This window comes from Callithrix jacchus, chromosome 8, assembly GCF_049354715.1.
Source record: "Callithrix jacchus isolate 240 chromosome 8, calJac240_pri, whole genome shotgun sequence".
In the NCBI taxonomy this organism is placed as follows: Eukaryota; Metazoa; Chordata; class Mammalia; order Primates; family Cebidae; genus Callithrix; species Callithrix jacchus.
Window position 1 is genome coordinate 5193896 of NC_133509.1, and position 15190 is coordinate 5209085.

A 15190-nucleotide genomic window follows, 5' to 3' on the forward strand; every position below is an offset into this window, starting at 1 on the left:
CCCGTGGAATAAATGCAGTTCGTGTTTTCTTGGCAAATAGTAGAAGCTATTAAATGCAGGTAACCATGAGGACCCGTAAATGCCACACCCAGAGTCTCTGGCCACAGTAGAAACTTTTACTTTTCACCTTTACGAGTTTTAGAAAATAAATACTAAGAAAAAGCTCAACCCTTTGCCCAAGGTGCTGTTTCCTAAGGAATGTTTGCACAGCAGATTTACGGTTACAGAGAGGAGGCTGGCTGAGACATAGTGTGCCTACTAACTGTGTTTTACATATAAGGACATCTTACTGCCTGGTAGACAGGTGTGGAGGTGTCCTCTCCTTCTGGCCTCATGGCCAGCCTCCAAGACAGCAACACGTGTACCCAGTCTTGAGGCCTGAAGGCAGCAAAGGTGTGATAAGATTTAAATAGGGAACCACATGGCAGAGGGCTGGAAGGGAGCAGCCTCGGTTAAGACACAGTGTTCCTAAATTGCCTACTTTTGGCTGACAGATGCTCCCAGCTGGCCGATGTGCAAGTCTGCAACTTGCAAAGTAGGCTGGAAAGATGGTTTTGCTTCCAAACCAAAGCAAGTAGGCAGCAGACGGAGCTGAGAGGCGGCGCACTGTGGACTGCTTTCAACACCTGCCTGCGTGGAGGCATCGCCCTGGGCCGAGGAGGGACTGTAACTGAGTTACCTCCCCCAGCTGAAAGGTGCAGGTCTGGGTTAGAGAGTGACAATCCCATGAGCCCAACAGCACCCTTGCACTTCACCTTCACATGGAGGCTTCCCTGGCTTTATCAATCAGACCATAGGTGCCTTCAGATCATTGGTTTTCAAAATGTGGTCCCTGGATCAGAGTATCACCTGGGAACATGGCAGAAATGCAAATTCTTAGGCCTTACTCAGAACCAGAAACTCACGAACTGTGCCAGCAAGCTTTCCTGGTGACTCTACTGCATGCTAGAGTTTGAGAACTTCTGGTTTAGACCAAGCCAATCAGGTAAACCATGGCCATCAGCACTGGCGGGGTATAGCTAAGTCTCCAAGAGTGAGGGAAAGTGGAAGGGAAGGAGAGGGAGACACAAACACACACACACACACGCACGCACGTGCGCATGGAGAGAGAAACAGAGGTGGGGGGTCTGTATAAGGGTGGCATTCACTCTACTGATGGCCGTCTGTGTGATAAAATTAAGATGCTTTCAGCCAGACATGGTGGCTCATGCCTGTAATCCCAGCATTTGGGAGGCAGGCGGATCATGAGGTCAAGAGATTGAGACCACCCTGGCCAACATGGTGAAACCCCATCTCTACTAAAGTACAAAAAAAATTAGCTGGGCCTGGTGGCGCACCCCTGTAGTCCCAGCTATTGGAGAGGCTGAAGCAGGAGAATGGCTTAAAGCCAGGACGCAGAGACTGCAGTGAGCTGAGATTGCACCACTGCACTCCAGCCTGGTGACAGAGCGAGACTCTGTCTCAAAAAACAAAACAAAAAAACAAAAAACAACTAAGGTGCTTTCATATGAGGAGCCCAAATGAAGTGAGATAAGACTTGCCAGGGAAAAAGGAATACTAGGTGAGAGCACGGTAAAGTTCCTAAGAGCTCTGTGGTCTTCAGAAGAAAGCTGCCACGGCAGGACAAATGTCATATAACAGGGCATAAAGGCAAATGGGGCCAGGCGCGGTGGCTCACGCCGGTAATCCCAGCACTTTGGGAGGCTGAGGCGGGTGGATCACTTGAGGTCAGTTGAGACCATCCTGGCCAACATGGTGTAACCCTGTCTCTACTAAAAATATAAAAAATTAGCCGGGCGTGGTGGTGCGCACCTGTAGTCCCAGTTACTCAGGAGGGTGAGGCAGGAGAGTCACTTGAACCTGGGAGGAAGAGGCTGCAGTGAGCTGACACTGTGCCACTGCATAGCAGCCTGGGCAAGAGAGCGAGACTGTCTCAAAAAACCAACCAACCAGCAAAAAGGTGGGTGCATGGCTGCCCACTCAGAGGAGGCTGCTGGGCGCGCGGCTGCCCACTCAGAGGAGGCTGCTGTTGTTTCTCTTCCTGCCTGGGTCTCTTTTGCATTCACACTTCCTGATCCTCACTTGAAACTTCTCCATTGTGCTAGAGACAGAAGAGAGTGGAAAACAGAAGTGGACCCGAGAGAGGGGAGAAGAGACAGTGGGCGGGAGCAGGCAGAGCCACTCCACCACGGAGAGCTGTGCAGAGATGGAAGATCCCTTCCAAGTCTCCAGTTCAGCCTCCATTAAGCGACAGGGTCCTCATCATCATCCTGTCATGGTTGTCACCACCATCAAGCTAGAGTTCAGTGAGTAGACTCCTGCATGCCAAGTACCACGCTAGGTATTTTATGTGCATTATTTCTAGTCCTCCCAACAACCCTGCCAGCTTGACGGCATTAGATCCGTGTTTGGACAAGGAGACTGAAGCTCCGAGAGGTAAGCAGCGGGTCCGGTGCTAGAAAGGCCTCCCTCCCCTGTACCAACATCTGACAGCACTGCTCTAAACACTCCTGCCTGGCGATCGCCATCCACTGGTGCCTGCGTGCCCCCAGGGACAAAGCACTCTACATGTGAGGGCAACTCGTCTTTGGGTTGCTGTAACGTTCTTCCTTTTACTGGAGCCAAAATCTGCCCCCTGGCAGAGTTCACTAACTGGTCTTCAAGTTGGTCCTAGATCCATCCCTGTGACTCCACAGGACATGCCTTTACCTCCTTTTAAAACTGAGAGCTCTTCTACTGTCTACACAGAGTATCAGGATCTTCACTTCCTCTGCCTAGAAAGCCTGGGTTCTCTTCCCCACTCCTTATTTATATTCTGGAAAGGCAGAAGGGCTCTCACTGTAGAACCACAGAGACCTGTATGCTTCAACAAACATTATACAGAATGCTGGGATGTGATTCTTTATGTTGCTGAAGACTCTTAAGGCTATTGTATTTCTGCAACTGCAGGCGCAGACATAAATCAAAAGCTCCATTATTCCTCAACCATGCAAGAAAGCACAAAGAGGTCACAGAGTAACTGTATCTGGGGGCCAGAGGGAACCCATCTTCTGATGTTTCCAAGATAAGCCCTCTCTGGAGAATGAAATGAGTTGTGTGCCATTAATGTTGCTGTACCTTTAGAAATACCGGCCACAGCCCCACAGCCTCGGGTCCCACCCCCACCGAATACAGCACTGAGGTGGAAAACTGAATTTCAGAATTCTGTACGGACAGCCCAAAGGAATCTCTGCACCCTTGTTTTGAATGGAGATGGAGCTCGCCAGCCTCATCCACAGGATGTGAGACTCTTACCCTGCAGCTCCCTGGTCTGGGACCTTGAGGAAATCCAGGCTCTCAGGTGTCTGTGACACTCGGTCAGAACCGGTAGACTGCTGCCGTGGCAAGGGCGGGCGGGCCATGGAAGTGTACAGGCTTTTCTGATTGGACCTCTGGCTTCCAGGAGCATGGGGATGTGGCACAAACTGGTTTCTGATGACCCCGTTCTGATGGTATCCTAGAGAGAGGAAGAGAGAAGGAAATAAGGCTTACATTTTTGGATACTTTGCTGAAAGTCTCTCCATATTTCTTCCATGTACTAGTCAAGCGCAGCTTACTTAACTTCTGAGTCTGTTTCCCCATTTGAAAAAAACAGAAGGCGTCATTGCTAACACATTGTGAGAATCAGAGCTGGTGCACTTTCCCCAACTCCTGGGCTTCACTGACAAATAAAACTGTACGTATTTAACTCGTACAACAAAGCGCGGCAAACTTCCTGGGATGCGCCCAGAACACAGAGGACACTCAGCACGTGCTTGGTGACGACAGAGTCCCCAGATTTCCCAGGATTCAAAGCCCACAGTAAGAAAAGGTAAGCTCACAGCTGGCTGGGAGACACCTTCTTGGGCCTAAGAAAAATTATGAGGTTATGACTCTCGAGGGTTGGCAGGCAGTTGTTTAAACAGCTGGATGGAAATTTTCAAGGGGTCAGTCTGGAGCATCCACAGCAGGAGCAGAGGGGTCACTCCACACAGGCAAGGGAAATGTGGCCACCCAGTTGGATCAGTCCGGATGGAGCAAGCTGTCTCAGCTGAACACGGATGTCTAGTTAAAATCGCATTAGCCAATAAGTAATGGGTTACAGTGACATGCTCCAAACCATGTGTCTTGGCTGAATCAGGCATCAGCATTCCATGCTATGTATCAAGAGGCCCTTATTCATTCTCCCACTGACAGACCCGGGCTGAGTGGAGAAAGAGAATGAGACTCTTCAAGGCCCACTTTGGTGAACTCCACCCAAAAACCTCTTCCAACTGAATTAGGAGAACTCTTTGGTACTAGTGGGGTGATGCTTCGTTTACAAGAAAGACTAGGGGTTCAGTTGTGGCTCTGCCTCTGACACCCACACTGATCATGAGCAAGAGAGCTGATCTCTGAGTGTCAGTTCTTCATGAAAGAACCATAAAATCGGTCCAGAATCCGCTTGGTCGCTTCCAGCTCCGACATACATGTCTTTATTATTGCAGAAATAGGGTTTTTCCTGTCCAGTAATAATAAGTAGCATTCTTACTTTGAACCACGGTTTTCTCAGGGTGGAGCTTTCAAGAGGGTGGCTCCTCATCTAGCCATGTCGCCAGCAATTTCCTCCCACAGGTCATAAGACCAGATCAGAACTAGACATTTGGAGCAAACAGTTTCTCTTCATCTTAACCTGCTCCTTCAGTCAGTGGGAGCTGAATGGACTCCCACAGGGTTGGGGGGGCACAGGGGGAGGGCAGAAGGATCCCACTTGCTGCCTAAGGTCCCAAGGAAAGGAGACGGGCATCTTAAGAGTTTGACATGTCCTCAGGATGTCACATGCCCAGTGATAAAAGTGGGGTCCCCACAGGGGCTGCACCACATGCTGCTCGAGATCCCCTTGTCCACAGTAAGGTCAGAAGTTAAGAGTAAGCATTTAGATAAGGTCACGGCAGTTTGACAGATGTATTTCATGTCTATTTCATGCTTGCTGAATCTTGTAAGAAATTTTGGCTATTATATATGCTTTGAAAATTCCATTCTTCGACTAATTCATTTTTATTATATCATACAAACACATGGTTTGTGATCGACTGGAAATTTCTTTTAAACCCCTCTAAAGCCCCTGGTCTTTCACCACAGACAGTTTGCGAAGTGCTGGTCGAATGGACCCAGTTCCATTGTCTCATTTTATTGATGGAGGAATTGTCACTTAGGTCAGAAACTCTGGCCTGATTTGATCTGAGGCTCCTTTAGCCAGCCCAGCCGAGGCCAGCGGGCTTTCCAGGTGGACTTGGCTGGAGTTCCCCACTGGAAGCAGCACACTCGCAGTAATGCGATACGACAGCACTGCTCTCAAGTTCCTCTGGGCTTGGATTTTCTTCAGGAAAGGAGGAGAGACAGAGCCGGGTCAAGGCAGGATGGGGACTCCAGGAAAAATGAGAATTAGTTTCTCACTGCTGGGCGCCAGGGTCCATACCTTACCATGCGACTGTGAGATTCCAGAGACTAAACAAGTGTCTTTTTAATTTTTTCTTCTGGAAATATGAAATCAAAGCTCCAGAAACGAACAATTCCTAAGGTTTAGGTTGTGTGCCATTCCGCTCTGTCCCGTCAAGACACAAACCATCCCTTTGCCCAGCCTAGCCATGCTGTGTGCTACCCCTCATCAGTCACTAAGCAGCCGTCTTGTTTTTCCTTTCTTTTGAGACGGGGTTTCACTCTCGTTGCCCAGGCTGGAGTGCGGTGGCACAATCTCAGCTCACCACAACCTCCGCCTCCCAGGTTCAAGTGATTCTCCTGCCTCAGCCTCCTGAGTAGCTGGGATTACAGGCACACGCCACCACACCTGGCTTATTTTTTGTATTTTTAGTGGAGACGGGGTTTCTCCATGTTGGTCAGGCTGGTCTCAAACTCCCGGCCTCAGGTGATCTGCCCACTTCAGCCTCCCAAAGTACTGGAATTACAGGCATGAGCCACTGTGCCCGGCCTGTCTTGTTATTCATAATGGCCCCAGGATGCTGGCGATTTGGATGTGCCAAAGAGAACCCATTAAGTGCTTCCTTTAAGTGAAAGGGTGAAAGTTCTCAACCGAATAAGGAAAAAAAGAAAACCTGTATACAGAGGTTGCTAAGACCTAGAGTAAAAACAAATCTTCTATCTGTAATATTGTGAGGAAGGAAAAAAAATTCCTGCTAGTTTTGTGGAAATACCAAACTGCCAAAGTATAGATCAGTTTTGGTAACGTCTGCATTTTCAAGCCCCCACTGGCAGTCTTGGAATGCATCCCCTGAGGATAAGGGGGACTACCGTGGGGGTATGTGGCCAGAGCTGGGTAGTGGTAGTGGGGCTAGACCCGACAAACTCCTGTTTCCATAAAGCAGCACCCTATGTCTTAAAAGCTGACCAGTGTGATGGTCACAGACAAGGAACTCCTTTCTCTTTGTCAGAAGCCTTTCCTTAAGGGAGTAATATTCTGAGGTAATGAAATCCAGATTGCGAACTCAGCCTCAGTTCAGGCTCACTGACTCCTACTTTTCTGAATTTTGAGGTCTAGAGTAGGGCTGCTGTGTTATACAGCTGGCACTGAAATGTGTGTGCTGATTTGCTAATGGGTTTCTTCCCAAACATAATTTATAGGTTATGGGTCCCGACTTAGCGGTCTGAGACTATAGCACATGGCTGGCTTACCTGGGGGAGGAGGGGCAGCTCTCATTGGGTAGTTGGCATTTTGAGTCCCACTGGAATAAGCCCTGTTTTGGGTAGTGTTCCTTCTGGTAGGACCTGAAATAAACAAGCGAGACAAAGTTAAAACCAGTGCTGCTGGTTGGTTTTATGGCTCCTCATGGTTCTATGCATATGCAAAATTTTTGAGAGACTTAGAATCCAGTTCTCAGGTGGCTCTGCAGGAGGACAGCTGCAGTAGACAAGGGGCAGTGACGGAGGGATGCAATGGGAGCTATAGGTGGGAGGGCCGGAGGACAGGTTCAGAGGTACAGTTTTGAAACGTTAGAGACAGTGGCTTTTAAAGAAGGACTGATAATCTCACAGAGCTGTTCTATTTTTGCAGACTTTCAAGAGAGACAGATTGAACATTTTAACATTTGCATTCATGTTCTAAATGCCACATATCATAAAGACACGATTGCATTTATCGGTATTGCATTAATATGTTAGAGAACATGCTAAGGTATACCTTTGCAGATGGATTTGAGAAACAGCTATTTAGTTAATTAATTAATTAATTTTTGAGACAGAATTTCGCTCCTGTTGTCCAGGCTGGAGTGCAATGGCACGATCTCGGCTCACTGCAACCTCTGTCTCCTGGGTTCAGGCAATTTTCCTGACTTAGCCTCTCAAGTAGCTGGGACTACAAGCATATGCCACCACACCTGGTTAGTTTTTTGTATTTAGTAGAGATGGGGTTTCACCATGTTCGTCAGGCTGGTCTTGAACTCCTGACCTCAGGTGATCCACCTGCCTCGGCCTCCCAAAGTGCTGCAGTTACAGGTGTGAGACACCGTGCCCGGCCTAGAAAGAGTTATTTTATATATGGCATCTTCATGTGTGTGATCACAGTGTGTGCATACACGGTATGTGATTATTCTATGCTAGGTTCTATAAACCTAAGTTTATAAATATCAAATATAAATACAGAAAGAATCAAAGGCCAGAGAATGAGTTAGAGTGGGGTTTGAGGTAGGGCATATGCATATGGGTGTATGTGGTGTTTTATTTTTTTCTTTTTAAAATGAGACAGGGTCTTGATCTGAGAGAGAGAGAGACCGAGAGAGAGAGAGACCGAGAGAGAGAGAGAGAAAGAGAGGTTTTCTTTTTCTTCTTTTTTTAAATGAGACAGGGTCTTGCTCTGAGAGAGAGAGAGAGAGAGAGAGAGAGAGAGGTTTTCTTTTTCTTCCTTTTTTAAATGAGACAGGGTCTTGCTCTACCGCCCGGGCTGCAGTGCAGTGAGACGGGGTCTTGCTCTACTGCCCGGGCTGCAGTGCAGTGAGTCGGGATCTTGCTCTACCGCCCGGGCTGCAGTGCAGTGAGTCGGGGTCTTGCTCTACCGCCCGGGCTGCAGTGCAGTGAGTCGGGATCTTGCTCTACCACCCGGGCTGCAGTGCAGTGAGTCGGGGTCTTGCTCTACCGCCCGGGCTACAGTGCAGTGAGACAGGGTCTTGCTCTACTGCCCTGGCTGGAGTGCAGTGAGATGGGGTCTTGCTCTACCACCTGGGCTGGAGTGCAGTGAGATGGGGTCTTGCTCTACCGCCCGGGCTGGAGTGCAGTGAGATGGGGTCTTGCTCTACTGCCCAGGCTGCAGTGCAGTGGCATGATCATGATTTCCGGCAGCCTTGACCTCCCAGGCTCAAGCCATCCTTCCACCTCAGCCTCCTGAGTGTCTGGGACTACAAGCGTGCACCACCGTGCCTGGCTAATTTTTGTATATTTCTTTTTCTCTGTGGAGACAGGGTTTTGCCATGTTACTCAGGCGGGTCTAGAACTCCTGGGCTCAAGCAATTGTCTGGCCTTGGCCTCCCAAACTGCCATGAGTACAGGTGTGAGCTACTGTGCCTGGCCCAGTTTCTTTAAAGCCGGCAGAGAGGATGATGTTTGTATTGTGGACAAGATCTACTAGAGAGGGCAGGGAAACCAGAAGCTAAAAACTTTGATTTAAGTACAATACTGTAATGCCAGGTGTACTGATATGTAAGTACTATATCCCTCAGAAAGTTTTAACCTGCTCATTTTCCTTGCTGTTGCTTTAGTTTGAAATGCTCCATTCTGAAGAAGCCTGAGCCCTAGGAAGCAGAAGGTGTACTGATTCTCAGCCCCCACATCCATGCACATGTTTTTAGCATTTGCTCACGAAGCTCCGAGAGTGGCAGCCATTCCCCACCCGGCGCCTGGGGGCACTTACGGGAGTTCTTGGGCAGTCCGGGTCCGATGCTGACCTGAAGCACTTTGTTACTGGGTTTGAGGACAGCCAGTTCCCCAAAGCCTTGGTGGAACTGCACTTGCCGGGAGCCCCCCGCACTCCAGGGACCCCAGTTCTCCTTTTTCAACTTCAGTTCAAGCCTGCAAAAAGCACACTGGAGTTAACAGGTCGAATGAAGCCGTGAGAATGCTGCTCAGAGATCTCACCAGCGAGGGCTGCTGGACAAGTGTGAACGTGAGGCAAGACCAGACCGTCTCCACCAGGGGCAGGACCCTGAGGATGCGCACCGCATCCATGGGGTGGCGCTGTCGCTGCGTGATGCTGAGCTAGAAGCAGGTGGATCTGGGGCCCGGTACCACGAGACACCAGGTGGTGAGGGAGGTACCTCGCTAATGTGCCAATGCCACTCTGTCAGGTGGTCTCCAGGGCGTCTGCTGAGGCGACAGAGGAAAAGGACAATTTCTAGGTCACACTGCAGTGCTGTCATTGTGCTTCCAGCTGTTGGCCCTGGTTCTGTGCTTGTGTCACGCAGCGACAGCTGGAAGGACTGAGAGATGCCAGGCACAAGCCAGCTTAAAGACTCCTTAGCACAGAACCTGGCTTCATTTAGTCCAGTGCTGTTCTTCCACCATCACATCCCACCCGGGGATGGAAAAAGACACATACTAGCAACCAAAATCCAAACAGAAGGGAGGATTTACCCACAGTTCCGACTCCCCAGCCAGTTCCCCTGCTTCCGTATTGCCTAAATGCCTGCATCATGCGGTCTTTATTTTGCTTTCTTAAACTCATATTTTCTCAGCTCATAAGAAGGAAAAAGCCTAATGTTAAGTTGTTGCCTATTAATGATATTAAGGCTTTTGTCTTGGCCTCATTCTTGTAGCTGGGAAGAGATGGAGGACATTTGCACTTTACAGATGGGGAAATTTAAAAAGCAAAGTTAAATAACTTTGTTTCTGTTTTTCAGACAGGGTCTTGCTCTGTCACACAGGATGGAGTGCAGTGGGTGGTCTTGGCTCACTGCAACCTCTGCCTCCTGGGTTCAAGTATCCTCCCATCTCAGTCTTCTGAGTAGCTGGGACTATAGGTGTGTGCCACCGTACCCAGTTAATTCTTAAAAATTTTTTGTAGAGATGGGGTCTTACTGTTATGTCCCAGACTAGGTAAGCAACTCTTACTTAGCAAATATGAGATTAGAAGGGCAACAGCATGCCATTACCTGGTCCATTAGACCATGTTGCCAAAAGAAATGAAAATGAGGCTAGGTGTGGTGGCTGACACCTGTGATCCCAGCACTTTGGGAGGCCGAGGCGGGTGGATTACTTTTGGTGGGAGTTCAAGACCAGCCTGGCCAATGTGGTGAAACCCCGTCTCTACTAAAAGTACAAAAAAAATTAGCTGGGCATGGTGGCAGGCACCTGTAATCCCAGCTACTCGGGAGGCTAAGACGGGAGAACTGCTTGAACCTGGGAGGCAGAAGTTGCAGTGAGCTGAGATCGCGCCCCTGCACTCCACCCTGGGCAACAGAAAAATCTTAAAAAAAAAGAAAAGAAAAGAAAAAGAAAGTGAGCCACTACACAATACATTGGCCACCCACAGTCCTCAAGCCCCTAGAGGCCCTACCAATAGGTTTTATTACGCATTGCTTTGGGGAATTCAAGCCCCCACACCTGTCACTTTCATCTGCTTCCAGCCTGATTCTACTCCTGCTGCTCTGCTAAATAAACCGCCCCCCCCTTTTCTGGTGATACATAAAAATCTGCCTACCTCTGCCTCATGTAGGTGTTTTCATCTAAATGATAAAATACACTAGTCTATGAAGTCATTAATTCACAGAAATGCAAAAGCAACCTTTTCACAGTCTATGACTGCCATCCAGACTGTCTTCTGCAGGTTCTGAGATTCCACTGGGGCCAGCCAGACCCTACTCTCTTCCTCGAAGGCCTCCCCCAGCCCCATCCTGAATCCCAGAGGTGTGATCAAGGCCCCTTTTTAGTTACACGCAGAAGTCTGGGCTCCAGATCTGGACTTACGTGTTGCTGAATTTCAGAGGTAGTTGCTTCTGGGTTTTTTCCTCGTAACGCTTTGCTAAGAGGCTTAAGAATTCAGTTTTGAAGACAGATTCAAGCAAACTGTCGTATTCTTGCTCATGGAGAATAAAAATGTCATCCTGCATAGTACTGTAAAGAGATTGGACAAACACTTGGTGAAAGCTGTGCTTCTGTTTCCTCTATTGCTTTTTTCCTTCCATTTAAAAAGTCCTTCAAGACAGCGCTAAGTTTCCACAGCCTTTCTTTCTGTAAGTAAGAATCTTTAAAACAAAAACCAACAACGAATTACATAATGAGATTGCTGAAATCTGCTTGCAAAGGACGTTTATAGCCCGACAAAAGCATAATCAAAGTATTTCTTCTGCATGATTTTAAAAATCAGGATCTTAAGGACAATTTAGTCTGTATTTTTTAAAAAAATCCATTTTAAAATCCAACTTGTCTTTTTAAGATTATACAAATCCAGAAAGTTATGAATATAATGTGGCTGAAAAGCAGTAGCTCTACATTTAAGTTCCAGCTTAGTGTAATTTATGACGTGGCTGTAGCTACTGCAATAGACTGAAGTCGAAGAATTACAAGGTCTGTTACCTAGGGGGAGTCAACGTCCTGCACTTCAAGGTACGTGTTAAGAACCTTCTGGCAAACAGTGCTCTGCAGACCCTGGAAGCCAGGTGCTGCTAGAACGTACAGACACATCCAAGTTCAGAGATGCAAAGGCCAGATGGACAAGCAGCTAACAAGCAAAAATCATCACCTTCAAGCTAATGAATTCTGTCGGACAAGGAAAGAACGCACCTTTGTGGGAACCACATGTTTGAATAGGGTTCGATCGTGGAGGAATTTATGCCTGGAGGGAGCAGGTGTTAGGAACTACAGGGGGATGGCACAGAGACGCTGAGGCAGACCCAGCTCCAAGGAAATGCTTGGTGGTCAGGGGAGGCTGACGAGACAGTTCCATCTTCAGGCCTGGCGAGGCTTGGTGGAAAGTGACAACATGTATGTAACTGAGAATTTGTATTCTCTAGCTGTTAGACTGATCACTCAGATGAAAGGCTGTAATATGTAAGTTCAGTATCTCCAGTACCACTGCCAAATTCCAAAGACAAACCTTTGAAGAATGACATTTCATTAGGGATTGCAAGCATCTTCCCTGACACTGGACACAAAGTAGGCAAACCTGCTTCAATGGACCGACCATGGTAACACTGCAGTCCTTCCAAGTGCCACAGGCATGGTTCTTTCAGTACCCAGAGCCCTGCAGCACAGCTCAGGAGCTCCGCTCTGCTCTCAGAGCTCCCGGTGTCACCGCATCAGTGGGATTACTGGGGCTGTGACAAAGTCAGATGAGGAGGCAAGGGGACCACATGGAGGACTGACCCAGGATCCTCGTTCCATGTAAAATCTGACCCATTTAAAGGGAAACTCCTGTGGTACCCCTGTTTCAGCCCCATTCATAGGTCAAGGTAGGGGGTGGGCCCTTCTTGGGATCACAGGGCTCCCTTGGGCAGAGAATCTTGGTGGACTATCCCGGGCTTGTCAGGAACCTTCTCTCTGGGCTGAGAGAGGGAACTAGTGACCTGGAGCTGATGGAGCCAGTAGCTGTAGCCATAGCCTCTACCCTGGTCTGACACCAAAACTTACTCACCAACGTGCTAACCTTAAGTGTGGCCTTAAGGAGGTGATTAAGTTATAAGGAAGAGGTCCTCATGAATGGGATTAGTGACCTTACAGAAGAGTCATGAGGGGTCGTTTGACCTTTCTGTCTCTCTCCCATGTGCACCATCTGTGACAAAGAGAGTGGGCCCTCACCAGACACCAGATCTGCCCGCACCTTCATCTTGGAATTCCTACTCTCTAGAACTGTAAAAGTTAAATTCTTACAGTTTACAAGTTACCCACTTTCAGTCCTCCTACAGGAAAGGAGCTTGGTAACCCACAGGAGAAAAAGAGGTTGAAGGAAGGACCACAGCATAACTAGATCGAAAGGCAGAGAATGGCAGCGTGCACGAACCACGGTGGGGCGGTGGGGGTGAGTGGAGTTCGCTGGAAGCGAGAGGCCAGCGTCCGGGGAGAGGAGCTCGGCCCTTTCACGGCCAGCTCACTGAAGAGCAGCCAAAGAGTTTCTGCTGGATGTGAAGTCAGAATACTTCACAGCGTTTTTTGGACAAATAACGGCCACTTGGGTGGAGCACTCGGTCATTGTCCTTTGTTTTCAGACACCCCCCTGACAGCCATGCTTGCCCGCTCCTGTGACAGACGGGATCAAGGACAAACCCTGACACCCGGCGGTTTAAACCACACACAGTTCTCATCTCCTTCACTCCACGGCACACGCGAAGGCGACTCAGGGCCAGCATGCCGGTTCTACAGTCCGGAGGACAGACAGCTCCTCCTTCCTTTAAAGGCACAGGCAGCAATCCAAAACTCCAAAAAGCACTCCTGAAAAGCTGCTCAAAGAGCTCCTCCATGTCATTTTGAATTGATAAAGTCGAAGCCTCCTAGCACCCTAGCCCAGGTGTAAGAACACGGCTGAATTAGGTAGAGAGCACGCGACAGACCAGAGGAGAACAAGAGGCTCCACTTTTTGGCCTTTGGGGTGAGGAATGAAACTCCTTCCTGTTTTGGTTGCTTGCTCAAAGCTCTCTTTGGCATGTCTGGCCAGGCCTGGTTGCCTGGCTGAACTTTGGCAGGATGGTCATTATTCAACAGGGCTAAATGAGCTCAACCCAAGTCACCCTGAGTGGTTTGATGTGCTTAGATTTGTTAGCAGTTTCATTATCATCAACAGAAAAAGCAGGCAGGCCCACACTTCATCCAGGCCAGGGTTTCAGCTCACTCTGCTCTCCCTCAGCCCGTGCTCCTGGACCTGAAAACAAAGCTTTGGTTTATTTATTCTAGAAAGTCAGACTTATCTTTGGACTTCACCCCTGACTCGCTCCTATGCTCAGGCTGCAATTCCTTACAGATGTCTGACGCTGCCCCCCGCGTTCAAAGAGCTCCTCCTAGTCTGTGGTTTGGATCTGCCCTGAGTTTCCTTTCTCCGTCTGTGCGGCTTACTGTAGTACTGCTGACAACACCAGAAAATCTTGTTTTACTCTCAACCGATATATCTTCTTCACAGAAATGTTAGTCGCAAAACACCAAGGAAAGTCCTAAAGGAGTTTAAAAAAAAAAAAAAGCTGAAAAGGCAATTTCCAAGGATAGCCCTGCCTCTATTTAAGCTTTTATAAGTCTTTCCTGATTATGAAATAGTTGCTGCTTTTAGTAAACTAGAAGATACGGAGGCGAATCAAGGAGAAAAGAAACCTCGCCCAGAATTCTACCGCTCAGAGAAACCAGTGGCACCAGCTTCCGAGTCTTCTCTGAGAAAGCCAGGACGCAGGTGCGGGCCTCAGCCCTGATGTGTCCAACTCAGAGAAGCTTCCCCTGACCCGCAGGTGCAAAGACCCCCTCTCCTCCTATCTTAGGAGTAGCCTTTCAGTCACACTGGGAACACTCGTAGTAAGGCACATGTTTACTCAGCTGTCTGTCCGTCCCCTCTTCCAGAACGACAGGAGCTTCCTGAGGCAGTGACTGTGCCTCACCCACCTCTAACACCAGGGCTCAGCACCAGGTAGGTGCTCAATCTCATGATGTTGATGCCCACAGGCCACAGCAGGTCAAGGTGTCAGTAACGCTTCAGGTCAGCGGAACAGGCAGTGAGTGAAGTGGGCTGTTTTTACTGCCTGAAAGATTCAGGGATTTAGGCAAGAATGTTGTGGCCAGAGAGCTGGGCCTCTGTCTGAAGCACTCTCTTATGGGCTGTTTTTCCAATTGGAGGTAAGTACTGGAAAATCTACTGACCCAGACAGGCAGCCACACAACTGTGGTCTCATCCTTCTGGTGGTCGGCTACCAGATGAGAAGAAACATGAGAAGCTTCATCGGAGAGCCCCGAGTAAGGGCTTCCCTTGCACAGAATTCAGTTCCTACAACAGCAAAGCCAAGAACGTGGGCAGAACTGAGTACCTGCAACAGCAAAGCCAAGAACGTGGGCAGAACTGAGTACCTGCAACAGCAAAGCCAAGAACGTGGGCAGAACTCAGTACCTGCAACAGCAAAGCCAAGAACGTGGGCAGAACTGAGTACCTGCAACAGCAAAGCCAAGAACGTGGGCAGAACTGAGTACCTGCAACAGCAAAGCCAAGAACGTGTGCAGAACTCAG

The 15190-nt window shown here is 48.8% G+C and overlaps 1 protein-coding gene and 1 long non-coding RNA gene across 5 annotated transcripts in view; one reads left to right on the plus strand and one right to left on the minus strand.

Annotated features, from left to right (window-relative positions):
• Positions 1 to 15190, minus strand: part of MYO1E (myosin IE) — a 232243-nt gene that overhangs the window by 13180 nt on the left and 203873 nt on the right. For all 4 annotated transcript variants that reach the window (XM_002753190.6, XM_078333272.1, XM_035258746.3 and 1 more), the window contains 4 exons: positions 10966 to 11112; positions 8915 to 9072; positions 6688 to 6780; positions 3295 to 3496 (listed from right to left, as the gene is read on the minus strand). In XM_002753190.6, coding sequence (XP_002753236.1) covers positions 3295 to 3496; positions 6688 to 6780; positions 8915 to 9072; positions 10966 to 11112 — 600 coding nt within the window. The remainder of the gene's footprint in view (positions 1 to 3294; positions 3497 to 6687; positions 6781 to 8914; positions 9073 to 10965; positions 11113 to 15190) is intronic.
• Positions 2085 to 10463, plus strand: LOC144577267 (uncharacterized). The gene is made up of 2 exons (XR_013520675.1): positions 2085 to 3850; positions 8763 to 10463. It is a non-coding gene; the product is annotated as an uncharacterized LOC144577267 (long non-coding RNA).